Source organism: Budorcas taxicolor, chromosome 10 (genome assembly GCF_023091745.1).
Source record: "Budorcas taxicolor isolate Tak-1 chromosome 10, Takin1.1, whole genome shotgun sequence".
NCBI lineage: Eukaryota > Metazoa > Chordata > Mammalia > Artiodactyla > Bovidae > Budorcas > Budorcas taxicolor.
This window is the reverse complement of record NC_068919.1, coordinates 3,477,428-3,504,961: the sequence shown is the minus strand read 5'-3', so window position 1 is coordinate 3,504,961 and position 27,534 is coordinate 3,477,428. Positions and strand designations below refer to the sequence as shown.

The 27,534-nt window shown below is 42.1% G+C and overlaps 1 protein-coding gene across 1 annotated transcript in view; it reads right to left on the bottom strand.

Moving 5' to 3' along the window:
* The window catches only part of KCNN2 (potassium calcium-activated channel subfamily N member 2), a 167,775-nt gene that overhangs the window by 123,643 nt on the left and 16,598 nt on the right, over positions 1 to 27,534 (bottom strand). The window contains exon 4 of the mRNA XM_052646854.1: positions 651 to 1,069. Within this exon, the coding sequence (XP_052502814.1) occupies positions 651 to 1,069 (419 nt within the window). The remainder of the gene's footprint in view (positions 1 to 650; positions 1,070 to 27,534) is intronic.

The following is a 27,534-nucleotide window of genomic DNA, read 5'->3' as shown; positions in this document are numbered from 1 at the left end:
AGCAAGTCTATTTTTTGCTTGGTTGTTAAATGGCAAGGTTAATATTGCAGATGCTCTAACTGATGAACCCAGACTCGCTGAGCAGTTCTGAGACGGCATCTAGCTCTGCACTACCAGAGCTCTTCAGACAATATATCAAATACATGGACCCTTCTCACTAACTGTTGAGAATTCAATCAAACCAAATATACACCCATCAGCCCCTTATCTGTAATCACATGAACACTATTAAAAGTAGGCACTACAATCAGCAAAGCACTTTGAGGGATCCCCACTTGTCTCAACAATAATCAACACTATAACCAAAGAGGCGCCAAAAGGACTCAGTATTACCATTAGACAAGCATTTCCGATAGAAGTCTGCTACACAATGTGAAGGTCTCCAAGTTTTGATTATAAAGGCAGCAAAAGGCAGCCCTCTACTGAAAACTGGTCAGATTAGAAAGAAAAATACATAATCATCAAGGCATTGCTGTATGCAAAGTGTCTTAAGAAAAGTTCTTTCTCATTCATTTAAAAGAAGCTCATAATAGAATCCCACATTTTCAAGCATAAGTCTCTACATGTTTCTGGTCTAAAACGTGTTCTTTCTCCCACTTTTAAGGACACTATAAGGCAAATTATGTTCTCAGGAAAAGAAACAAACTTACCTTTCACAAGCTCGGACAGTCCATGCGGCAATTATCCATAATGAGATACTAAAAACCAAGAGTACAGTTCCTGGGCATATAGTCATTAAAGTCTTCATAACAAAACGCGTATTGAAGTTTATCTTATTAAGCGCTCCAATGCTTCTAGAGGAGGCATCAGTGAAAAGTTTGCTATGTAAAAGCATGACTCTGGCAATCAGATAGAGTCTTAAGAACATTGGTATAGATAAAATAATATCCACATCAGCGGTGGTGGTGGATGGGGCATAGGAGAAGGCAAGCCGGGCCGTCCATGTGAACGTATAATTCCCAGGTATGGGATGAATAGCACACACCAGTATTTCCAAGCAGATGAAGAAAATACGCTCATAAGTCATGGCTATTCTCCAGTCATCTGCTCCATTGTCCACCATGAACAACTGAAAAAATAAAGTAGAAAATCAGCTTCAGTATGGCATGAATGGTCCACAAGGGTTAGTGCAGATTTTTAAAATACATCACAGGTGACTTTAAGCAATCATGGCGAGCACTAGGTCTTAACTTCTAAATGCTAGTAGCCAGGTACACTATTTTAAGAAAACGGCATTGGCACAGAAGAACTTTATTTTGTAAAAATTAAGATTACAAACTCACAATACAGGAGCGGAAGTTATTTTGGAGTCTTTGCTCCTGTATAATCACATCAGTGATATCATTTAAAAATAAGGGACTGGGGCCTATCAGTAATGTGCCCCGCCCCTCCCCCTCCCCCTTAGATGAAGTCAGAAAGACTTGTCTCGTAACAAGTTGTTCTTCTCCTTGAGGATCTAGAGTCAAGCCTTGCACAATTCTAGCTATATTCTCAGTGAAATCTATTTACAGCGCCTGGGCAATTGGTTATAGCCTCTAATGCAATGATACAGGAGCATTCTTACAGATAATCTTATTTTTGGCTTCTGAAAGAAAATCACAAGGGACCACAGACACATGTGGCAAAAACGTTTCTCCCAGCTTCCTTGCTACTGCTCTATATTTTACCTCGTTCCTTCTGCTCTCCCGAAGCCTTCCCTTGGATTATTAATTTTTTTTTTTTCAATCTTTCTTTCTATAATAAAGATTCCTTTTCCCTAGTTCCGTCATTCCTCACTCCACAATGAACGAAAACAAAGAAAGGAAAGAACAAGAATATAGATGGATGATAAAAGGAACAGAAAAGAATGTTTCCTGTCTTCCCTGGCTGTTCAGTAAACAAGTCCCCCAGGCTCTAGATCATAAACAGCCAGGGGCATCTGGAAATGTGTGGCGATATTTCTGACTGCCACAGTGACTGGTGAAGGCTACTGGCATTTACAGCCAGGAAGCCAGCGGTGCCAAGCTCACTGTAGTTCTGAGAGTCCCACGCACAAAACAGACCTGTCTGCCCAGAATGCCAACAGTGCTCTCCCACTGAGAGAGATGACATATTCTTTGCCTTTTGGTAGGAAGCCAATTTCTGTAGAAAGCAGGAGAAGAAAGCAACCCAAGTGAGAACAGTGCATTCTCAGGTAAGTGAGTTGCAAAGGAAGTTGGCTGAGCAGATCTTCACGATGATTGGATTCTATGATCTCTGCTCCTCTGGAGTCAAAATAGTCATCTCCCCACCACTTGCATGCTAAGATTCTTCAGTCGTGTCTGACTCTTTGCAATCCTGTGGACTGTAGCCCGCCAGGCTCCTCGGTTTATGGAATTCTCCAGGCAAGAACACTGGAATGGGTTGCCAAGTTCTCCTCCTCCCCCCAGCACTTAGATGGTAACAAATTCTGATTCTAAGTTAATTGTCTTGCAGGTCACAGCTACTGCCCATACGGTCATTCAAACACTGCCATCAGTGCTACTTGCAAGGACAGGAATTTGAGGACCAAATGATCACTTCTTTCTGGTACTTCAAAAAAGTTGGAGAATAAGCAGGATCTCTTATCAAATTTTCAACAAATTATGGCAACATATGGTTTTCTGTATGCCTTTATCATTAACTTTCTACCCAGGGAACTCAGAGGGTTTGATAAATAAATGCTAAGAGACAGTAAAAATTAGACTTTCCAATTTCCAAGAAAGAAACAGATCATAAATAAAGCCATTAAGTTGGCCACAGAAATATTCTTGTGCAGTTCACCACTTTCAATACCACACTGGCATAAAAGATTTCAATAATAAAGATATACAAAAGATTGTATAGATATAATGGTAGAAGCCTTCTAAACTGTTTACCAGTGATTATTTACAGGATACTCTATAACACTTCAGGAATGTGAATCCAAAATCTCTCAAGATGCTTATGTCCAAAAGGATGTCTTCCTCCAACTAGCTACTTTGAGAGGCTCTCTACATTCTAGAGGCGCTATCACTACTCTTGGTAAAGTGCTATCAAGGGCCAGTGTAAGTCACATAAGAAAAACAATACTGTTATTTAAGCCTACGTTTCCATTTCTACTGAAAATGATATTACCCAGTTTGTCTCCTTTCTTTACCAAACATGGCTCTGAATGACTTGGAAACAAATCAAATCCACCCCCAAAAGGAGTCATAAGCACCAAGACACCGGATAGACAGAAGCTGTGCTACAGATTCTCAGCACGATTCCAAGACAGGCTTTCCCCACGCCCTTCTGGGCAATAGCAGCATCCGTGCAGAATGAGTGCCTTCTGAGGTGAGCGGTAAAGCGATGTATAATGCAGACATGTTACTTCCAGGCTCCTATTTCTCCTGGTCCTCCCCCATCACTCCCAGAGCACTTGGTCCCCTGACCTCACGCAGGCTATCCTCTCTTTCCAGGCCTTTCCATCGCCCTCCCTGCTCATTTCCCTAAAGAGGCCAGTTCACTCCTTCCTCCCCAGAACTACAACCACTGTGTCGCCAGTGTCCTCAGCAGCCTTCTGCCTCGTGTTCCGGTGGGCCTGCCCCGGGAACTTCCCATCAGGGACGTGCAAGTGGGCTGGGCCCACCACAGGCACGTGCTCTCAGTGCCAGCTGAACCCTCAGCGTCTCTGCCATCATCCCCGGACCCCTACAGCTTCTGCTCCAGACAGGAGTCTATTTCTGCAGAGCCAACTTTGTTCCTGTCCGTACACTTGCCCTCACTATCAGAAATACCTCCATTTTATACTTCAGCCACAAGCTCACCTACATCTCTTCCTTTCCCCTTATTTCCACTCTCTTCTGTTCCATCTATTTACAGCAGTGTTCCGCTGAAATCCAGTTCCCCTCCACTGACAGCCCAGTTCCTGTGCTTTCTTCCTCTCAGCAGACGATACAGGCAAGTTCAAATCCCCGCCATTCATTAAAATCAGAGCAACACAAACAAGGGCTTCCCTGGTGGCTCAGACGGTAAAGCAATGCGGGAGACCCGGGTTCGATCCCTGGGTCGGGAAGATTCCCCTGGAGAAGGAAATGGCAACCCACTCCAGTTGCCTGGAAAATTCCATGGACAGAGGAGCCTTGTAGGCTACAGTCCATGGGGTCGCAAAGAGTCGGACATGACGGAATGACTTCACTTCACTTCAACACAGAGTCCCCGCCGGCTCTGTGTCTGCCCTAAGTAGGCTTCATTTTCTCACTTTTCTTTCAGCCCCAACACCTCTGTGGGGCTTTCGTCCTCATCACCCATCACCCCACCAATACAACTCTGCCAAAGTGTCACTCAAAACACCTTCATTAAGAACTCTAGTTCTTCCAACTAAATCTTTATCTCACTTGATCTGATATTAATCATTTCTTCATTTCTAAAAAAAGATCTCTTCTCTTGGTTTGTGTGTGACATTGCTTTTTTAAAAAAAATTGCTACCATTCTGAAGAATCTATCTCATTTTTCCTGAAAAAAAAAAAAAAAGCCCTTTCCCCTTACAATTATTCACGAGCCCCTTCTCTACTGAGCTTCATCTCTGACTCTTCTTTCTGTAGAGTTCCAGGAGGACCTCTTCCATGCCTTTTAACTCTACAACCAGATTTATCCTACTGGAAGCCATCATCCATCCTCCAGTGACCTTCTGAAAATGGAAATTACATAATCTTATTGCTATCAAGATTAAAACCATTCCAAGCCACCCTCCCCCTGTCAATTCAGCAATCTGGTTTGGCCTCTCTCTTCAAACTCATTGCCTATTTCTCCTCTTACATGTCGCTCTGGTTGCAGGTTTCAGAACACACTACCCTAATCATGTTTCCCTGTCCTTGTCCATTCTGTCTTAAGGAAAGTCTTTCCACCAAGCAAATTCTTATTCCTTTAAGACCAAACTCCACAGTCTCAGCTTCCTTAGGACACCATCCAGGCCGAGACAAATCTGCCCGTTTCGTTCCACCGTGATCTCTGTGTGTGCCCCTTATAGCTGCCAGCACAGAGGACAATAAGGATTTCTTTGTCAGACTGTCACTCTACTCGTCTGCGAGGCTCCGTATCTATCTGGTAAAGAATTATAAACACTTGGAAAATGAACTGCCTTGCTGTTTCTCAGTTAATATTGATTACCCTAATCACTAGGCAGGTCCTAATGCTAATTGAGCATGCTCAAGGGAGATGAGAATACTAATACTGAACACAAGTGAAATAAATCTATGATATTTTCCAAATTTGTAGAGAACACATCCTATTAAATGCTAAGTCACTGCAGCAGCATAATTCTGCAATTTGACAGCATGTTCAATAATGTCCCCAGAGACATTTTCTATCGTGTAGTTGCTTTTTACCATCGGGGTTTAATCAACACCTGAAATTATTTTAATTCTTGGCTTTATCACAGTACATACTTCAGTGCTAAAGAAAGAAATATTTCCTTCTACTCTTCACTTACCCCCCATCCTTAATAGCTGCTTGTTCCTTTGTTTTTTCATTTATTCGCTAAATATTCAGTGTACGGAATACTCACTATGTGCCAGGCATTCTGCCATGTATTGGCCACAAGGTAGGATTTGTAGCAGACAGAGTCTGCCCCATGGAACTAACTTTCACCAAGAAAGAAAAACAAAGTCAAAGCAGCAGACATAAAGCAATTTACTAAAGTAATTATGTCTGTGTATACCGCCATGAAGGAAACAAACAAGAGATGAAATAAAGAACGATAAATTGGAGGTGACAGCAGGCGTGGTCATCAGGGAAGTCATCTTGAGAAGTAGCACTTAAGGCAACGCCTGGAAAAAGAGAAGAGCCAGTCACATAAACTGCCAGAAGAAGAACATTCCAGCGGATGAGATAGCACATGTAAAGGCCATAGGCTACAAAGGCTTAGCCTGCTTAAGGACATGTAAGAAAGCCAGAGTGGCAGGTCAAGGGGCAGAGAGAAAGGAGATGAATGAAGAGACAAGAATGGAGAGACATGTGGGACCTTGACGACCATAGTGTCAAGACTGGATTTCAATCCAAGGGCACTGAGTCTGCTGGAGAGTGTTAGGCAAGGAACGCCATGATGTCATTTACAGATTAAACCAGTTTACAAGGGAGGGCACTAGTTAGGAAGTTCTATTGCATCTGACTGGTAGGTAGTATCCCCCTGACCTGCACCAGGATCAGTGAGGGTTGCTATGGAAATGAATACAGTGGGTGCACTAGAGAAATATTTTGGAGATCTAGCTAGAACTTGCTGATGGGCTGAATGTGGCAGTCATTCAAAAAAAGAGAATCAGAGATGACCGAGCTTCTACTCTGACAAACACAGTTGATGTCGGTGCCATGTCCTGAGTACACTGGGCTGGACACGGGGAGCAGGGGAGGTTCCGTTTTGGCCACTGCCATTTGAGTGTAGATGCCAAGTAGGCAGCAGGATATGCAAGTCACTCAGAGGCGAACTCTGGACTATTGAAATAAATTTGGAAGGCATCAGTATTTAGGTAGTTTTATGAGATCAAAAGAAAAATTAGAGGAAACGAAAAGGACAGGACACAGGGCCAAGTCCTGAGGAACTCCAAATGTGGAGGGCAGCCGGAAAGCCAAGCCTGTCTGTGAAGCAGGAAGAAAAGAAAGTATTTTTAGAGTCCAGGGTGAGGGCTGTCAATTATAAACTGTCAAATAATATTTACCAGGTTCAGAGCTATGATAAGGCACCCAATATTCTACACAGAATAAGAAAACACTCTAAAGTTTCATCAAGTGACTCCAGGTCAAGAGTGAAAATCCAACTGTAAAAATATTCCCATTACATTCAATATGACCCATACAATACACAGACGATCTCTTTTAAGCTAACTTGTGGGAGAGTTAGAGTAGTCAAAATGACAGATATTAAACCATCTCTATATTCATTTTTCATTTTGATGTTGATCAAAGAAGAAAGATTCTAGGGCTAAAGCATGACAGTTTCATCTACTTTAATTCTAGAGCTGTGGTTAATGGTCTTTGCCAGAGTAAAGTAATTTGTAGGCATAACAGGACATGCTCTCCAAATATATCCCATCACAAGCTTTCCATTGGAACTGCTTTCCATTTGCTCTGCTTCAAGCTCATTGTCCAAGATGACCTGGTAGCAAGAGTCAGCAGCAAAAAGAGGGTGGCACAGGCCCATCACGTGATCAGGGCACGTGCTGGCACACGGACCTCAGCTTAGCCGGCTGAGGAGAGTGAGGGACTGAGCGGCAACGCCTCAGCCACCTTCTAGTTGGAGAATAAATGCATACAAGGTCGTGTTAGTTTCTGCTGTGCAACGAACTCAGTGAGCTATATATATATATATATATATATATATGTATATCCCCCGCCCCCCTTGAACCTCCCCGCCCCTCCAACCCATCCCTCTAGGTCATCAGGGAGCACTGAGCTGAGCTCCCTGTGACACACAGCTTCCCACAAGTTATCTATTTACACATGGCAGTGTATGTATGTCAATCCTACTCTCTCAATTCTTCAGAAAAACAAATATTATATACTAACACGTGTGTATGAAATCTAGAAAGATGGTACAGATGAGCCTGTGTGCAGGGCAGGAACAGAGATGCAGCTGTAGAGAGCAGACCTGTGCACACAGAGGGGAAGGGGAGCCGCCTTCAACACGTGCTCTTTCTCTTCAGTGAGGTGAAAGCTCTCTAGTCTGATCTCGGGACAGTGTCTTATATATAAAGTTTCCTTTCCAGTAGAGAATTCACAGCAGTGTTCAGCACAGAGGTGGTACGTGAAAATCATTCTGCATAAAATAAGTTTAGGCATGTATTTGTTAAAAAAGTAAATATAGGCAGAATAACCAACCAACCAAACAAAAAACCTCTGAAAAGGAAGAGTAAGACGGAGAAGTAGTTTTGATAGATTATTAAACAAGTTAATGATTGAAACCACGTGGTACTGGGACATAAACTCACTGAGAGGCCAATGGGACAGTACAGAAGACTAGACCAAATAGGCCCAACATACCAGGAAATTCTCAGTATTGTAAGGCAGACCATCAAGTCAGTGAGGAAAACACAGTTTATTAAAAAATGATTTGGGGACAACTAAATAGCCGACTAGAAAAACATACAATTGAATGGATGCTTCACACCAAATATATCAAGAAAAATTCCAGGTGGACGAAAGTCTTCGATATAAAAATGAAACTAAACTACTAACATTATAGAAGAAATCGTGTAAGAATTATTTTGCAAGCTCACTAAAAGGAAGGCCTTTTAAATTATTTACTCACTTTTTATAGATGTATTGATAAGAGATCCAGTTACACATGTATATGGATTTTCTTTTTCATATTGTTCTTTATCATGTGAAGAAAAGCCTTTTAACTGTGACAAAAACACCAGAGTCTTAAAAGAAAATATTGATACATTTTTTAATTGACTACACTAATCTTTTTGCTTTCTGCACCTGGCCAAAACTATAATAAAGAGAATAAAAAAGACAAACACCAAAACATGGGGAGACTCTTCATAAGTGTTACCACAAAAAAACCTTAATTTCCCTAATTGTATAAAATTTCCTATAATTCCTTATGAAAGAGATGAGCAGATTAACAGAAAAATAAACAAATGATAAAAATAGCAGGTCATGGAAAAGGAAATAGAAATAGTTCTTAAATCTATAAAAAAAAAAAGTCCAACTTCAATCATAAGGGGGAAATATGATACCATGTTTTTGACCTGTCATACTGAACAATATCTAAAAGTTTTATAACACACTATGCTAATGAAGGTGTGGAGAAATAGGAACGCTCATACACTGTGGGTGGAAGTGTAAATCAGTACAACCCCAGGGAGGGCAATTTATGAGGTTATAAACGTATATGTTCTTTGATGATGCAATTTCATTTTCTTAGATGAAATCTGTCCTACTTACATATTTACATATGTAAGAATAAACATGTATGGATATTTTTATAGCATAGATTGTATATTAGCAAAAGACTAGAAATAACCTCAGTATCCACTAAAAGGGAAAAGGTTTAAACAAATTAGAAATGTCCACAAAATGGATCAGTAGGCTGTTTAGAAAAGATGATAAAATTGTTATATATTATTCAAGGAAATGGTCTATTAAGTCACTCAGTTGAACAACAATAAAAGCATTCTATATGCTATTTGTGTGTAGCTTTGTTAATAGGAGAACATATATTCATATTTGTATGTGCAAAAAACATCTGAAAGAATATTCTGGAACTTACTGATAAATGTTGCTTAGTGGAGGTAAACTGAGTGGCTAGGGATAAGAAATGGAAGGGAGACTTTCAAGTACACATTTAAAAAAATACTCTTATTATGGAATCATGTGAATGAATAAATGCAAGTTAATTAATAACAAAAATAAGGGAAATGACTAAAGAAGAGAGGAAGGGAAAATGAGAATGACTGAGTTCATTAGACTTTTGCAACTCTAACAAATAGTTTATATGTACAAACCTGATAAACTAGAAAGCAGTAACTGACGTTCAAAATGATAATCTACAGACATGAAACACATTGAATACAATTTATATCAAAACTGTTTGGCTTACCAAGGCAAAACCTTGAACCATTACATTACATAACTGTTTTCAACAACATGAACAAAAAATAAAGAAGACTTCTTGGTTAACCTTTAACCAAATATTCAATAAGACCAAGTTCTGCTGTTCATTCAGTTACTGAATGCTTCTGCTTGTAAGGTTCTATGGATACAAAGATTCAAAAGCCTCTTGGTGTTTGATAAGGAAGTGAAATATAAATGAGTAATCACTGTGCTGGTGGAAACCGCCAAAACAGAGGCATGAAGAAGACACTGAGAAAAGTACAGAGGAGGCTCCAACATAAACTAGCACCTGGCACCTCCCCCTTCTTCCCCATCCATTGCCTGGACTCTTCATATAACTCAGGACTAAGAACTTCCAAGCTGAGTTCTTGGATATCAAGGGGATAGTGGCCCAAAGGAAAATGCACAAAACGTGAACATGTACAGAACGCAAAAAAAGAGAGAGAGTCCTTACTCAGAAACCAACTTTTGGATGAAATAAAGTGAAAAGTCACTAAAGAGGTAAGACAAATAATGAGGATCTCCTCATTAAGGCATCAGGCTTCCCTGGTAGCTCAGCTGGTAAAGAATCCACCTGCAATGCAGGAGACCCTGGTTTGCTTGCTGGGTCGGGAAGATCCCCTGGAGAAGGGATAGGCTACCCACTCCAGTATTCATGGACTTCCCTGGTGGCTCAGACAATATAGAATCCGTCTGCAATGTGGCAACCTGGGTTCAATCCCTAGGCTGGGAAGATCCCCTGGAGGAGGGCATGGCAACCCACTCCAGTATTCTTGCCTGGAGAATCCCCATGGACAGACGAGCCTGGCAGGCTGCAGTCCATGGGGTTGCAAAGAGTCGGACACAACTGAGCAACTAAGCACAGTACAGTACAAGAAAAAAAATCAGCGAAGAATTCAGACCACAACTTGCTGCCACAGACTAGGTCAAGAACAAACAGGTGAAGAGAGAAGATATCAGTGGTACTGAGATTCCTGCCAAGGCCCTCAGCCTAGGACTGGAGGAGGAAAACCAGAAAAGCTATGTTTAGAATTCATATTCTGGGTTCACTGCTGAGCAAAACTGGGAAGATTTCCTTATCACCCCCCACTGGAGCCTTTCTTGCTTTTGGAGCCTCTTGCCCACCCCGGCAGTCCTGTGCACTCATGCTGTCCTGGGAGCTTTCTGCATCCAAGAATGAGGATTTCCAAACTGCTGCACTAAAATATTAATCAATGAATTGCTAACTCTTCCCTGGGGGAAGAGTGTAAAGAACTGGACTGGAATCCAAGAAAGCCAGGCTCAGCTTCCAGACGGTCTAACTTGTTACAGGACCTTAGGAAGTCATGTGAACTTCATGGACCTATTTCTTCCGTCTTCTGTAAAATGGAGATAATGCTATTTGCTGTCTCTGAAAGTAGTCGTAATGATGAAATAAACAGTCAGCATACATTAGGGCCAACACTGTGCCACTTCCTTCCCTCTTTTCTCTCTTTTCCATCTCCATTATAGAAACGTCCGCTTTCCCAGACTCTTTTGCAGGTACGTGTAGCCATGTGATATAGTCATGATCAGATATCATAAGCAGGGGCCCTCACTAAAATGTCTTTGCTTTTTTGGATAAAAATGATATCTTACTGACACAGGATGCTTCATTCCCTTCCTCTGACCCTAAAAAGAGGTGATGTCAAGGTCTGCAGAAGTTATCTTGTGATCATAAGAAAAAGGTGAAAAGAATCACAGTCGTGCCATCCCTGACATCTGGAGCCACTGAGTCAGCAACCACAGACTCCATTTGCTTAAGCCACTATTAGTTGAGTTTTTTGTCAAGCAGCTAAAAGTATGTCTACATTTAATTTAAAATACCTTCAACTGCTATGTAGGCTTCCTAGGTTGCTCAATGGTAAAGAATCTGCCTGTCAATGCAGGAGACACAGGTTTGGTTTATGGGTTGGATCCCCTGAAATAGGAAATGGCAACCATTCCGGTATTTATTCTTGCCTGGAAAATCCGATGGACAGAGGAGCCTGGCTGGCTACAGTCCAAAGACTCTTTGGGGTCACAAAGAGTCAAACAAAACTGAGCAACTGAGCATATGCAACGCTATGTACAGGTCTACAAAAATAGGTCTTCCCTCGTAGCTCATTTGGTAAAGAATCTGCCTGCAATGCAGGAGACCCGGGTTCGATCCCTGGGTTGGGAAGATCCCCTGGAGAAGGAAGTGGCAACCCACTCCAGTATTCTTGTCTGGAGAATCCCATGAACAGAGGAGCCTGGCAGGTTATAGTCCATGGGGTTGCAAGAGTTGGACATAACTTAGCGACTAAACCACCATCATAGAAATAAGGAATCATCATCAAATTAAACACCCTCAAGAGTCCCTTGGACTGCAGAGAGATAAACCCTGTCAATCCTAAAGGAAATCAACCTTAAACTCTTAGGAAGGACTGATGCTGATGCTGAAGCTCCAATACTTTGGCCACCTGATGTGAAGAGCTAACTCATTGGAAAAGGCCCTGATGCTGGGTAAGACTGAGGGCAGGAAGAGAAGGGGATGATAGAGGATGAGATGGTTAGACAGTATCACTGACTTGATGGAGATGAATTTGAGCAAACTCCAGGAGATAGTGAAGGACGGGAGAGCTGGGCATGCTGCAGCCCATGGGGTCGCAGAGATTTGGACACAACTGAGTGACTGAACAACAAAACACTTAATGGAGAGAGCAGCCAGTATTTCAAAAGGGATGTATTTCAATACTAGAATTTAAAGTATATACGGTAACTGCTGAGTGGCAGAGTTACTTCTTGGGAGGCTTTTGTTCATGCCTTTTAAATATCAACCAGCTGCAGAATATCAAATTGTATTGGTTCAGTTCAGTCACTCAGTCATGTCCGACTCTTTGCAACCCCATGGACTTCAGCATGCCAGGCCTCCCTTTCCATCGCCAACTCCCAGAGTTTACTCAAATTCATGTCCATTGAGTCGGTGACGCCATCCAACCATCTCATCCTCTCTTGTCCCCTTTTCCTCCTGCCTTCAATCTTTCCCAGAAATCTGTATGCAGGTCAGGAAGCAACAGTTAGAACTGGACATGGAACAACAGACTGGTTCCAAATAGGAAAAGGAGTATGTCAAGGCTGTATATTGTCACTCTGCTTATTTAGCTTATATTCAGGGTGCATCATGAGAAATGTTGGGCTGGAGGAAGCACAAGCTGGAATCAAGATTGCTGGGAGAAATATCAATAACTTCAGATATGCAGATGACACCACCCTTATGGCAGAAAGCGAAGGAGAACTAAAAAGCCTCTTGATGAAAGTGAAAGAGGAGAGTGAAAAAGTTGGCTTAAAGCTCAACATTCAGAAAACTAAGATCACGGCATCTGGTCCTATCACTTCATGGCAAATAGATGGGGAAACAGTAGAAACAGTGAGAGACTTTATTTTCTAGGGCTTCAAAATCAATTAAAAGACTCTTGCTCCTTGCAAGAAAAGTTATGGCCAAACTAGACAGCATATTAAAAAGCAGAGACATTATTTTGCCAACAAAGGTCCATCTCGTCAAAGCTATGGTTTTTCCAGTAGTCATGTACGGATATGAGAGTTGGACTAATAAAGAAAGCTGAGCATCAAAGAATTGACACTTTTGAACTGTGGCGTTGGAGAAGACTCTTGAGAGTCCCTTGGTCTTCAAGGAAATCCAACCAGTCCATCCTAAAGGAAATCAGTCCTGAATGTTCATTGGAAGGACTGATGTTGAAGCTGAAACTCCAATACTTTGGCCACCTGATGTGAAGAGCTGACTCATTTGAAAAGACTCTGATGTCATTGTATGACTCATAGGAAATACACACAGATGTTTTGCAGCCAGTGAAGCTTGGATTTAATTTTTGACTTGACCACTTACTAGCTAGTGGTTTTGGGCAAGATAAGTAATCTCTCTAAATCTCAAGTTGCTCATCTATAAAAATTTAAGATAAAGTCAATCTTGCATGATTATCATGAGGCAATAACACACTCTGCAGACCCCAGTAAAAATGACCCCATGGATAACTAATAATATTCCACAGAATCTGCAAGTGGGGCAAGAATATAAATTAAGTACTAACTTACAAAAATGAGAAAGTCAGTCATGGAAAAGGAGGAAGGGAAATGCAAAAGGAAAAATAGGTCAAAGCAAAGTCATTATTGAGAGGAGATACAGAAACTTCAGATGTTTCTGAATTTTCCTTTTCTGACTTAGACAAGAGTTATGTCTAAAGACCAAAATCTTACACTAGTCCAATTCGATCCAGTAATTTAAGGTTATCAAACATCCATGCCCTGCTGCTCTTAAAACTTATTTAAAATCTTAACCCCCTTTTACATGGCTTCTCTCAGTAGGTCCACACCTTCTGTGGATCCACTCAGGCATTTTACATGTGCTGATGTATTATTGGGTAATTATGGTCACAATGTCTTGAAATTCATGCAAACTGTATCTAAAAATTTCATTTTAACTTCCATAAAGATAGAATAATTATTTTTCCCCTTTCGGTTCTCTCAACAGAAGTGATATGATGGAAGGCAGGAAGGTGTACGGCTTGGGAGGCTGTGCTCTAGAATCTCCTGCACTTAAACTTTCTAAGCCTCAATTTCATCATCTGTTCAGAAGGTCTAATTTCTCACAGGACTGATGGACAACTAGATGAGACAGTGGTAAACAAATAATAGTTTCTTTCACAATAGTTCATTTCTGTAGTGGGTCAACAGGTAGCCTCCGATGAAGGCACTCTTACCTAACTGAAAGGCGAGTAAGAAGAGATGGACATAGACATTGACATTAGTGATGATATTAACAGTATTGGAAAGGATGAAAATCAAAATAAGGGCAAATAAAAACTGTAATAAAATCCCTCCATTGTCAATTTTTCACTAATGTTTCACTGACATGCCAGTCTAAGTGTCTATAAATTTTTGTAAGTGTCCTGACATCATCTTGGGAGTTGCTAGGGAATAAACCACAAGCCGATCCTAAAGAAAATCCACCCTGAATATTCATTGGAAGGACTGATGTTGAAGCTGAAGCTCCAATACTTTGACCACCTGATGTGAAGAACTGACTTATTGGAAAAGACCCTGATGCTGGGAAAAACTGAAGCTGGGAGGATAAGGGGACGACAGAGGATGAGATGATTCGATGGCATCATCGACTCAAATGACATGAGTTTGAGCAAACTCCAGGAGATAATGAAGGACAGAGAAGCCTGGTGTGCTGTAGTCCATGGGGCTGCAAAGAACTATACATGACTTAGTAACTGAAAAACAACAAGAACAAGTAAAATAAAATAAACATGGTAAGTCTTCAGTTCAGTTCAGTTGCTCAGTCATGTCTGACTCTTTGCGACCCCATGAATTGCAGCACACCAGCCCTCCCTGTCCATCGCCAACTCCCAGAGTTCACTCAGACTCACGTCCATCGAGTCAGTGATGCCATCCAGCCATCTCATCCTCTGTTGCCCCGTTCTCCTCCTGCCCCCAACCCCTTCCAGGATCAGAGTCTTTTCCAATGAGTCAACTCTTTGCATGAGGTGGCCAAAGTATTGGAGTTTCAGCTTTAGCATCATTCCTTCCAAAGAAATCTCAGGGCTGATCTCCTTCAGAATGGACTGGTTGGATCTCCTTGCAGTCCAAGGGACTCTCAAGAGTCTTCTCCAACACCACAGTTTAAAAGCATCAATTCTTCGGTGCTCAGCCTTCTTCACAGTCCAACTCTCACATCCATACATGACTACTGGAAAAACCATAGCCTTGACTACACGGACCTTTGTTGGCAAAGTAATATCTCTGCTTTTCAATATGCTATCTAGATTGGTCATAACTTTTCTTCCAAGGAGTAAGGGTCTTTTAATTTTCATGGCTGCAGTCACCATCTGCAGTGATTTTGGAGCCAAAAAAATAAAGTCTGACACTGTTTCCTCATCTATTTCCCATGAAGTGATGCGACCAGATGCCCTGATCTTCGTTTTCTGAATGTTGAGCTTTAAGCCAACTTTTTCACTCTCCTCTTTCACTTTCATCAGGAGGCTCTTTAGTTCCTCTTCACTTTCTGCCATAAGGGTGGTGTCATCTGCATATCTGAGGTTATTGATATTTCTCCCAGCAATCTTGATTCCAGCTTGTGCTTCCTCCAGCCCAGCGTTTCTCATGATGTACTCCGCATAGAAGGTAAATAAGCAGGGTGACAATATACAGCCTTGAGGTACTCCTTTTCCTATTTGGAACCAGTCTGTTGTTCCATGTCCAGTTCTAACTGTTGCTTCAAAGCCAGGAAATAGCTGAATATGAATGAATCTGTTGATTCTAAACATTTAATCTGAAGTGAAAACTGTACATTTTTTATTAGAAGCATTACAGCAATTATTGCTGCATAGCTAAAATGTAGTAGCATCACCTTAGTTATTTGAAGCACTTAAAAACACTAGCTAAAAGCCTGTGCACATGTATTAGCTCATTTGCCCTTATAACAGTCCAATTAAAGTGTGGGCAATTGAAAGAATGTGGTCATGGTCAAACGGTGAGTTACTGAAAAGCCTGGAGTAAAAGTTCAGGTCACCCAGAAATCACATTATTTGACGGGGGCAGCAGGCTGAACAGAAAAGTTAGATGCAAATCAAACATTTAAAAAGCAAATAAATGCTTAAATGCTTAAATTTATATTAGGAATTCTAAAATGTCACCTCTATTCCCTGATGATTTAGATGACAGTAGCTCCTCAGACCTCCTGCTTCACTGGCAGAAGCAAATACTTAAATAAAATTACACATTACATTCAATGCCCTGGGGTAATAGAAATAAGCCTCTTCCTGGTTTACCTTTTCTCCAAGTTACATATTCTTCATCCCGAACATTTGGTAAAAACTTCAGCTGAATAGAACCTCAAAGAATCTCTTCAGCTGAATAGAACCTCTTCAGCTGAGTAGAACCTCAAACCTCAGTACTTGAGATGAAACTTAGCCGTTTGGAAGTGTGCGTAAGTCACCACAGGTTATTAGCGCCTGGCACTGCCCTAACCTGTATGTGTTTGTTCTTGCTCAGTCTCCAAGTCATGTCCAGCTCTTTGAGACCCCATGGACTGCAGCACACCAGGCCTCCCTGTCCCTCATGTGTATGTGTACATGTATGAATTCATATTAAATACTTATCTCAAAAGAGTAGATACAATTTCCATCTTTCTCTTAGGAATGAGGGAACTGAGGGGTTAGAGGGTGAATCAAGGTTATATGGTGCTGAGGTATGGGTCTGGGATATGAACCTAGGCACTCCAGCTTCAGATTTGCATCCAAAACAAATCTATGGCTGCTCATCGCATACTCAGCCAGTTATAAAACACTTTTAGGAAGAAAATACAGACAACACTAACAACAATATCAAACAAACCCATGTATTATTGACAAGTCTGGTTATGTAGGGCACTAGCATTCAGCTAAGGAGAAACAAAAGATATACAATAAGGAAGGAAACCGCAGATTAAAGGAAGAGAATTATTACATTTAGTCCATGAGTTGTAGCAGGAAGTCCTGGCAGAGAGGAAAGATATACGCAACACACAATAAACACACACATGCACACAAAAGCAGACTCAGGGTCTCAGAAGAGCCTACAGTAGTCTTGACTCATTTAACGAAAGACCAACAGTCTGGTACAGCTCAGTCACCCAAAGGCCATGACTGCATTAGGACACACACACTCTCACGCTCCAGGAACAGTTCTGCCTTGAACAATGACCGTGAGTTGGGACTGATCCTCTCCTGGAAGGCAGGAGTATGCAGAGTTATGATACCTTTTCCTAAATTTTAGACATGTTTCTATCTAGACTGATAAAAATTGATACAGAATAATTGACTAAAATCTTCAAAGTTCTAAAGAAAATAAGGGTCAGCATGTGAGTCTGACTGAACTCCGGGAGATGGTGATGGACAGGGAGGCCTGGCGTGCTGCGATTCAGGGGGTCGCAAAGAGTCGGACACGACTGAGCGACTGAACTGAACTGAACTGAACTGTATACCTCTATACATAAGTAAAATCTCTCTGAGGGGAAAAAAGGTGAAAAAGATGGTGAAGATGAAGAGCAGACTGGCTGCTAAAGAGCATACTATGAGCTCGGACTGAAGGGACGAGGACCCAGAATAAAGGAGCTGGAAGAGGGAAGGAGCCGGTAAGCACGCTGGTGAGCCTGAATTTAAAACTGCAAATAATTACAGTTATCAGCATCATCATAAAGATAAATTTGGATGAGGTTAGAAAAGCAAGCTATAAATACTGGATATCAATAACACAGATGGAGGCATGGGATTAAATGAAGGCCTCCAGGGGTTGTTATTCAGTATGAACAAAGGAGAATAATTCTGATTAACTTTAGATACCGTGAAATATACATATTTGATACAAATTAAAGAAAAAATAAATTTAAAAAATCCTCACATCACCCAACATACGGAAAGAAAGGAGAAAGAAGTCATGAAAAAGTATTGTTAACTCAAAGTAAATGTCAGAAATTGTTACAAAAAGCATAGTTGCTATAATTAATGTAACTGAACTAGACGAGACATTCAAAATACAGTGTTGAGTGAAAAAAAAATCAAGTTGTAAAATGACAGACACATCATAGCATCTTTGTGAAATGTAAAGAATTCCAAATACTATAGATCGTTCATAAATACAGGTATATTTAGTGCACGTATCAAAACACGGACTGGAAAAGTGCACACATATTTCTGAACGGCCCTCATCACTACAGAAGGAAGGGATAAAATGAGACTTGGAAAAAAATGAAGAATATTTCAATTCTGGCTGTAATGTTCTGTTTCACCTATGATAAATAAAATCTCCACTGCTGACAGACAAAACTTAGAGTGCCTTTGGGAAGAAACCCCTCTGCAATACAGGCTCAGAGCCTCCCTCCCAGCACTGGGCCGGGCGGTCTTTCTTCTTTCCTTTCTCATGTACAACAAAAAGGCTCTGCTGGAGCTGAAACCAGTGGAGAAGCTGTGAAAGAAGAAAGTCACCAGCATGGTTCTTTAAGCTTAGCTGCTCAGAGTCTCGGCAACTGGGAACATTCCAGCAGCGTATGAAACAAGAGCCCCAGTTCTGCGTACAAACCACAAGGAAGAATCTTTTTTAGTTGTTTATTTTTATTTTTCTAAGTTCAGCCTTCTAAGTTAGCTCGCATGGAGCTTTATGAAACACAGTCAACCCAGTCTGATGACAGTCAAGGTTAAGCGAAAAATGAGCTGAATTGTAGCTTAGTGTTGAATGCCCAAAACTTCCTCTTTAAAACATTCTTCTTTACTTGTTCACAACGGTTGTGTATCGTTATGTTAACTGTTACTTTGCTGATTTGAAAACACAACGAGGTAGACAATAACTGGCACATGTGTTACAATTAGCCATGCCCATAATTAAGTCTGATCATGGGGACTAGCTCTGAACCTCCACGTGGCAAAACCAGACAGGCAGGGCTGGAGCAGTTGATGTTTAACAAAGATCACAAGTTCGTATTCTTTGGATTCAAACCAGCAAATACACTTGCTCGGTGCTCCCATAAAGAGATAATCAGAGGGGCCACAATGAAGTTTGTATTCTCTAGAATCTCTTTTTGGTCCATTTTGTTCTAATGCTCTTGGGAATGACATGGAGTCCTTCTAAAACACTGCATCCTAAAGGCAGGCTGTAGAAATTAAGGTCAAAGTAAAAATCTACCTACTTCTTACGGAACGTTCTCTACCAAAAAGCAGAACCACCAAGCTTGTGGATAAATCAGAGGTGGTAAATAGAGAGGGGAACCAATTCCAGTCAAAATCAATCTGAGAGGTTAATTAAGCCGACTGGTTTTTTGCCTTATAAACAGTATCAGCCATACCTTCTTATACTCTTTAGTAGGTGTTTACAGTAGAGACAAAGAAATTAAGAATGAGAGAAAAAACAATGTCACTCAATCCTTCAAATGGCAGGAATCTGAAGGTTCCATAACTCTTCTGAACGTATTAAATTCAAAACTAGGGCTACTGCCAATAAATGAAATCGAGGACACATGATTTTTAAATGTGCAGGGAATATACAAAAGTCTGAGGAACCACTGAAACAAAACCAGTTTATTCTATGTTTCTACACTCCAAAATTCACAGACTTGAAAGACTGGAAAGTCCATTGCGAATGAGACTTCAATCACATTTAATGGAGCAATCATTCTGAGCCTGTACAACATGCCAGCCACTACTGGAGATACTACAGTCCATGGTCTATACAGCCCATGGATTTCCCAGGCCAGAATACTGTATTGGGTAGCCCTTCCCTTCTCCAGGGGATCTTCCCAACCCAGGGATCCAACCCAGGTCTCCCGCATTGCAACTGGATTCTTTACCAGCTGAGCCACAGTGGAGATAAAGAAATCTGCGACAGCCCCTGATGTCAAGGAAATGTCCTCACAATGCAGGGGAGAACAATCAGTGTAAACCAACAACTACACTTCTGTTGAGAAAGCTCCACCACACTCAAGCATTGCGATTGATCTTTACTCCCGGTACTTCACTTTTCTCAATAAAATAATAACACCTAGCTCACTAACTTATCACACGACTGCAAGATAATCCAAATATGGCTGTTAGCATGCTCCCTGACACGCAGAAAAGGCTAAACACATATTACCCACAGGCCTCATCAGTGTGGCTTATGATCGTAGCACACCACACTAGATCCTGACACATGCTAACACGGAAACGCAACTAGGTCAGGGGATGGGGTCAGGAAGAGCTTGCCACAGAGGGAAACCTGGGCCAGGTCCAGAGGCAGGTGGACAAAAGCAGTATATTCCAGGCCAAAGGTGCAGCACATAACACACAGAGGCACAAGAAGCTGAAAGCAGAGCACAGCTTTGGCTCTCCAAACAGTTTGGGATAGTTCCAGTGATGTGTGTGTGTAGCGGTGGAGGCACTGTTAATGAATGCAGCTGAAGCGGTGGGAAAGATCAGATCACAAAGACACTTACAGGCCACGAGGAGGATTCTGGCTTTCCTTGCACAGTATTCACTGTTTGCATTGAAGGTGATTCCCATGGTTGATACCAGTTATACACAACAAGATGAATATGCACTTGTACATTTCAAATTGGAAACAATACAAGAAAAAAATTAACATTTTAATTTTTAACTTCGGTTTAACTTTTGGTCAATGTTGCAGAGAAAGGGAGAGAGGATTTTTTTAAAAGATGGGAAGGAAAGAGGCAAAGAAAAAGGAAGAGGAAGGACAGAAATGAAAGAAGCCAACACAGGCACACAGGCTGGAGAAGACCAAAGGCCTGACTAGCGATTACGTCTCAGACCCTGACTTCCACAGCAGCAAACGGTGAAACATGTCTGCACACCTTGGATGTTATGAGGTAGAGCATTCCACCACACTAAATGCACTCCACATTTTTGAAGATCAGCTTCCTAAGACAGTGAAAGTGGCCTCCAGAATCCATCTCAAAGCTGTGCTACAGGGACAAGAAACCAATAGGAGTTGATGGTGAGAGGAAATCTATTGGCCACACGCAGCTAGAATGCAAATCTCCTTCCCAAGAAATCCTTCCCAAGATGGATGTCACTTGTTTTGGATGAACATGAGGCTACGCTCGGGAAATATGTCAAAGACCTGAATTAGGGGCTTAAGACGGGAATCCCAGAGAGGAGCACGGATATAGCCCAGACTCACATATAGCATCTAGATTTTATTACAGTCATCAGTGTTCCTTCCCATCCTCTCCTTCACTTTCATGGCTAGTTGAACACTGGCTTCTATCCCAACACTGTGGTTCTTTCTGAACAATCCCTGGAGACAGATGAAAAAGACAAAATATGACATATTTTATAGAACGATTAGTTATGGATAAAGATTGCTCTTCCACAGTCTCCTCGTATCAACGGTGGTGAAGTGAAAAGCACATTGCAAAATTCAGAGGAAAAATCTCCCTCATCTACATTAAAGTGAGCCAAAGGCTTGAACATTGTCCATTTTCAAGAAATGGTTATGCTATTTTATCATTATAGCTGACATGGAAAGTAGCATTTTACTTAGATATTTCAGATAAAATCACAGCTAAAAGTAAGGGTCATTTTGCAGGAGGAAAGAACTTTTGAAGTCCTGAATCTTAATTTCATTCTCAACTTTGCTACTCATAGCTGAATAAGAATTACAATCTAGATAAAATGACGCAACATTTATAAACACACTCAGCACAGTGCCTGCTCACACTAGGTACATAACTGGCACATTGATTATTCTGACGTCTATTAGTTATTTCACCTCTCCAAGGAATAGCCATTAAGCATGTAGCTAACAAATCCTGGCTTCTATTATATGGCTCAACAATTTTTACATCAGTGTAGGGGATCTTCTGTTCCTACCCCATATCCACTCAAAGCATTCAGTGCTTATTAAGTCTTCTAGTATCTCCCCTTTGTCTCTCTCATCTTTCCATCTAAGACCACATTTATCTTCAAGTAGTCAATCTTTTTGCATATTCCTTAGGAAATATCACTTTCATCTCATCATTACCTTAGTCATCACATTTAATTTTTGATATAATCATCAAATACCATATGAGTGCAAGAGCAATAAGAAAATACAGGGTCAAAACATACACAGACCTCATTGTAGCCTGAGGCTCAGATTCAGAAACAGGAGACCTGGCCTAAAAAAACAAACACCCTTCCAGTGACTGCACCAACCCAGCTGAATGGTTCTTTCACTAAAGGTCATATTGGTTATTATAGCTTGCCACCTGGGCAATTTGAAAAATTCTTTTCTGAGATACTCATTTGTTCCCACGAACCCCAATGGCTACACTCAAGAAGGTTCACACATTCATGCAATGTTTATTCCAACCATTTTAAAGCCAGGGAACATATTAAACACAAACAGCTCAGAGAGAAGTTCTGCACGTGAACAGGTTCACTCGCAGGGGTTTCACACAGGAGCTGCTAATCCCGGGAGTGGCTGATCCCCAGGGACAGACACATGACGGGCACTGTGAGAGCAGATGCCACCTATCCCTTAGGGCCAGGGGAGCGTCGCTGCTCCGAGACAAGGGCGCTACTGACTCTTGAGTCAGGGAGAGACACTCTCCCCAAGGTGGCTTTTCTCCGCCAACTTTCTTTTTTCCCTCTAACATACAGAGGAAGAGCTATCGAGGCAAACACCTCAAAGCAGTTTCCTGATTGTAACCATATGGAAATAGAGAACACAAATGCTGGCATGTGAATAAACAGAAGATGATAGATTTACTGTTTTTCCCAGAGGCAGCAATAATTGTATGTAGATACCTATACATGGGACAATTATAACTTGAGTTCAAGCTGGCAAATATCCACTACAGACAATTTACTTAATCTGCTAAAGCTCCCAAATGATTGTATATCATAGAAGCAGACATGGAGATAGTATAGATCCCAGAGACGGTCACCTATTAGGACTAACTGAAAAGTTGGAAAATGCATGTTAAACAGTCATGGAAGGCAAGTTTTGAGCTGCAGATTATTGCTAAAGGATAACAAAAAGGAAACGTATGTCATGACCTTTTAAGTTGCTTCCCACTGGGCAACCATTTTTGAAGCCTATTTGTGAGCTATGATTCAAATGTGGGCAAAGTTATATACAGGAGAGAATACTGACCTCATGGCTCATCTGTCAACAGGATGGTAATCTGCCATTCTCGTGCAAGTACAAGTCTCCAGATCCAAGAAGAGGATCCTACTCTATGAGATTACAGAGAAATCTGCATAACCAAAGGATAGCTACAGAAACCATGGGCAGCAGGGCTGAACCAGCTCCTGCCTCGCCCCTCCTCTGGCTCAGCTCCATCAGCGTTCTGATGGCAGCACACAATGACGCAGCTTGGGGGCCAACAGTTGTGTTGTTTTAGCTTTTAAGTCGTGTCCCACTCTCGTGTAACCCCATGGACTGTGGCCCACCAGGCTCCTCTGTCCTTTGGCTTTCCCAGGGAAGAATCCTGGAGTGAGTTGTGGGTTCCCATTTTCTATCCAGGGGATCTTCTCAGCTCAGGAATCCAACCCCCATCTCCTGCAACGGCAGGTGCATTCTTTACCACTGAGACACCAGGGAAGCCAAAACAGCTGTGTAACTTCCCAGGGAAAGGTAAAGCATATCCACAGAAAACAACTCGAGGAGGCATAAATACTCGATTATACAGAATGAAAAACAATGCAAACAGTGCTCAAAAAAAGAAAAAAATTGTCTGAAATACTAAGGCCAGGCTTCGAAGAGAAGGTGATGTTTGTGATGAACTGAAGAAGTCTGAGAGTATCTTTTAAGGATCGAGATGAAAAAAGGACAAGCACAGTGGGAGCCACCACAAACATCTTGCAGGAGGTGGAGGGGAGACCCGAAGAGGAGGGCTGTGCCATCAGACAGAAGTGCTGGGAGCTGGCCTGCCACCTCTTAGAGCCCCATGGCTCACAAGCCCCTCCAAAAGGACCAGGGCTTCCTGATCACAGCACAGCTGTATCTGGACACGTTTATTTTCACATGGCTTTCAGCCAAATGTACAAAATCCATCTCTTTTGATAGAGTTATAAGGAATAGAAACAAATGCACTGTTAAAACCTCAACCAACGATATCTAACTACACTTCTGCACATTTTAATACTTCGTTTTAATGATTTAAAGTCAAAGTGAATTACAAATAACTAAATTTCTTTTGGGATATAGAAATGATGGTTCTTTCTACAACAGAGTAAAAAGAACTGATGCTAAGATAAGGCACGTGAATGAAGCTTTTGTTAGTATTACACTGCCACACCACCTCTTCTAGGACAGGTCATCTTACACACATGGTCAAGTGATGGCTGTCCCACTTTCCCAGATGGTGATACAGGGACAGAGGAGATGACTGGCTCACTTACCATTACAGAGATCACTGCAAGATGTATGATCGCTAGATACACCCTCTGCAGTTCACAGGGCTGCTCAGCCCTGGAAAGCAGAATCAGACATGACCCATGCCTTGGGGAGCCAACAAAGTCAGGGTCAGACCCTGATGGATGCCGTTGTAATACAGACCTGTGAATGGATCCCCAAGGCCACATGCTGTGCCTGGCACTTCATGTTCTCTCCCAGCCTCACTGCCTCCCCAGACTCTGTGATGCCTTATCCCCAACGACACAGGAGAAAGTGAGGATCACAGAGGTCAAGGTTAAAGATGGGAAGCACAACAAAAATAATAAGAATGTCGCAGTTTGTGTGGTTACTGTGTGTCCAGCACTGGGCAAAGCACAAAATCTCAGTAAAATCCTCAGAGTAATCTCATGAGATAGGCTCTGCTGCTGCTGCTGCTAAGTTGCTTCAGTTGTGTCCGACGCTGTGAGAGCCCATAGATGGCAGCCCACCAGGCTCTGCCATCCTTGGGATTCTCCAGGCAAGAACACTGGAGTGGGTTGCCATTTCCTTCTCCAATGCATGAAAGTGAAAAGCGAAAGTGAAGTCGTTCAGTCATGTCCGACTCTTTGCGACTCCACGGACTGCAGCCCACCAGGCTTCTCTGTCCATGGGATTTTCCAGGCAAGAGTACTGGAGTGGGGTGCCACTGCCTTCTCTGAAGACAGGCTCTATTATCCCCATTTTACAGATGAGAAACTGAAGCTCAGTTAACAGGTTGTCGGAAATCATCGGTAAGAAGTTGGAAAAACTTGGTTTGAATCAAGTTTCATTTCTCATCAGGGCTCTTCAGTTCAGTTCAGTTCAGTTCACTCAGTCGTGTCCGACTCTTTGCGACCCCATAAACCGCAGCACGCTAGGCCTCCCTGTCTATCACCAACTCCTGGAGTCCACCAAGAGTGGACTCACCAAACCCATGTCCATCAAGTCGGTGATGCCATCCAACCACCTCATCCTCTGTCGTCCCCTTCTCCTGCCCTCAATCTTTCCCAGCATCAGGGTCTTTTCCAAAGAGTCAGTTCTTTGCATCAGGAGGCCAAAGTATTGGAGTTTCAGTTTCAGCATCAGTCCTTCCAATGAACACCCAGGACTGATCTCCTTTAGGATGGATTGTTTGGATCTCCTTGCAGTCCAAGAGACTCTCAAGAGTCTTCTCCAACACTGCAGTTCAAAAGCATCAATTCTTTGTCACTGTATAAAACTGGAGGGTAGCCAGGAAAATAAGGTGGGGGAAGTCAGAGGGAGTGGGGGGCTGGGCTGGGAAGGCTTCCTTGGCAGAGATGATCCCTCAGCTGAGTTTTCATGCACCAGCAGGATTCAGGCGAATAAAGGGGCAAGGCACTGCAGGCACAGAGGCATGGGACAGTGTGACATCTTTCAGGAACAAGCGATTCAGTCTTGCTGGAGGAGAGGCGGGATATACAGGGGGTAAGAACAGGGCTGAGTGGGGCTGATAGGCAGATGGGGGCCAGATCATGAGAACTCTGTTGTGGGTTTCTGCATTAAAGAAAGTCATCCTGACAGCAACAGAGAGCCATGGGAACATTTTAGAATTGTTGCGACAGGATCAGGTCTATGTTTGGGACAGACACGCATGCAGCACTGGAGAGATGCGCCATCTGAAAGGGGTGAGAGAGGGGAGGAGAAAGGTCACGCTGGGAGCAGGGAGACCACATTCACACATGCTAAAAACAAGAGTGATGCCCAAAGCAGAGATTTCCACAAGGAGCTTGATGTGTTCCTCTGAGATGACTCTAGGCTGTGTTGTTTATTTATAGTTTTAATTCACTGCATGTTAGAGAACATATGTAATTATGATGCGTGCGTGTGTGTGTGTGTGTGTGTGTGTGCTCAATTGCTTCAGTTGTGTCTGTAGCCACATGGACTGTAGCCCACCAGGCTCCTCTGTCCATGAACTTCTCCAGGCAAGAATACTGGAGTGGGTTGCCGTTTCCTTCTTCCGGGGATCTTCCCGACCCAGGGACCGAATCCACATTGCCTGTGTTTCCTGCATGGCAGGGAGACCAGGAAAGCCTCATATGCAATAACACTACAATTGTAACTTCATAGATATTATTAAGATTAGGCTAAGAGAAGAGAGCTGATTTAAAGAAAAATATAAACACAATAAAAATAAAAGTATGTAAATATTAAAATATGAAAAATAAAATAATATATAACTGCTATATCATATATAAACATGTTTTATGAAAAGTTTGGGAAACAGAACTAAGGTCCTTGAGAACGTGACCAGGAAGGAGCTGCACTACCTGAACCTCTGCTCATCTAGACACTATCACACTGAGTGGAGTGAGTTAGAAAAACACAATACTGCATATTAATCCATATATGTGGAATCTAGAAAAAATGGTGCTGATGGGCCTATTGGCAAAGCAGAAATAGAGACACAAACAGAGAAAAACTGTGTGGACATCGAGGGGGGAAGGGGAGAGGTGGGATGAATCGGGAGGTTGAGAATGGCATACATACACTATTATATATAAAACAGACCATTGATTAGAGCCTACTGTGTAGCACAGGAAAATCTACCCAGTGCTCTGTGATGACCTAAAAGCGAAGGAAATCCAGAAAGGAGCAGATGTATAATACGCATAGGTGATTCGCTTTGCTGTGCAGTAGAAACTAACACAACTAAAGCAACTACATTCCAACAAAAATTGCAAATAAACAATTCTTTAAAAGACGGCTAAAACTGGAGCAAGGAGTAAAGCAAGCTATGAGGCAGAGGCAGAGAGAAACACACCTGTGTATGTTTCTCTCTGCTTCTGTTGACCAGCCTGGGCGCTAACTCAACGGTCAGCAAACTTTCTTCTGTAAAGTAAATATTTTTGGCTTTGCAGCCAAATGGTCTGCTTGTACTCAGCTCTGCTGGTAGCGCAAGCTGTAGTGCAGAAGCAGCTGTATATGGCATGCAAACAAATGTGTGCCAATACAACTTTCTTTATACAAACAGGCAGGCTGGATTTACCCACGAGGCCAAATGTGGCC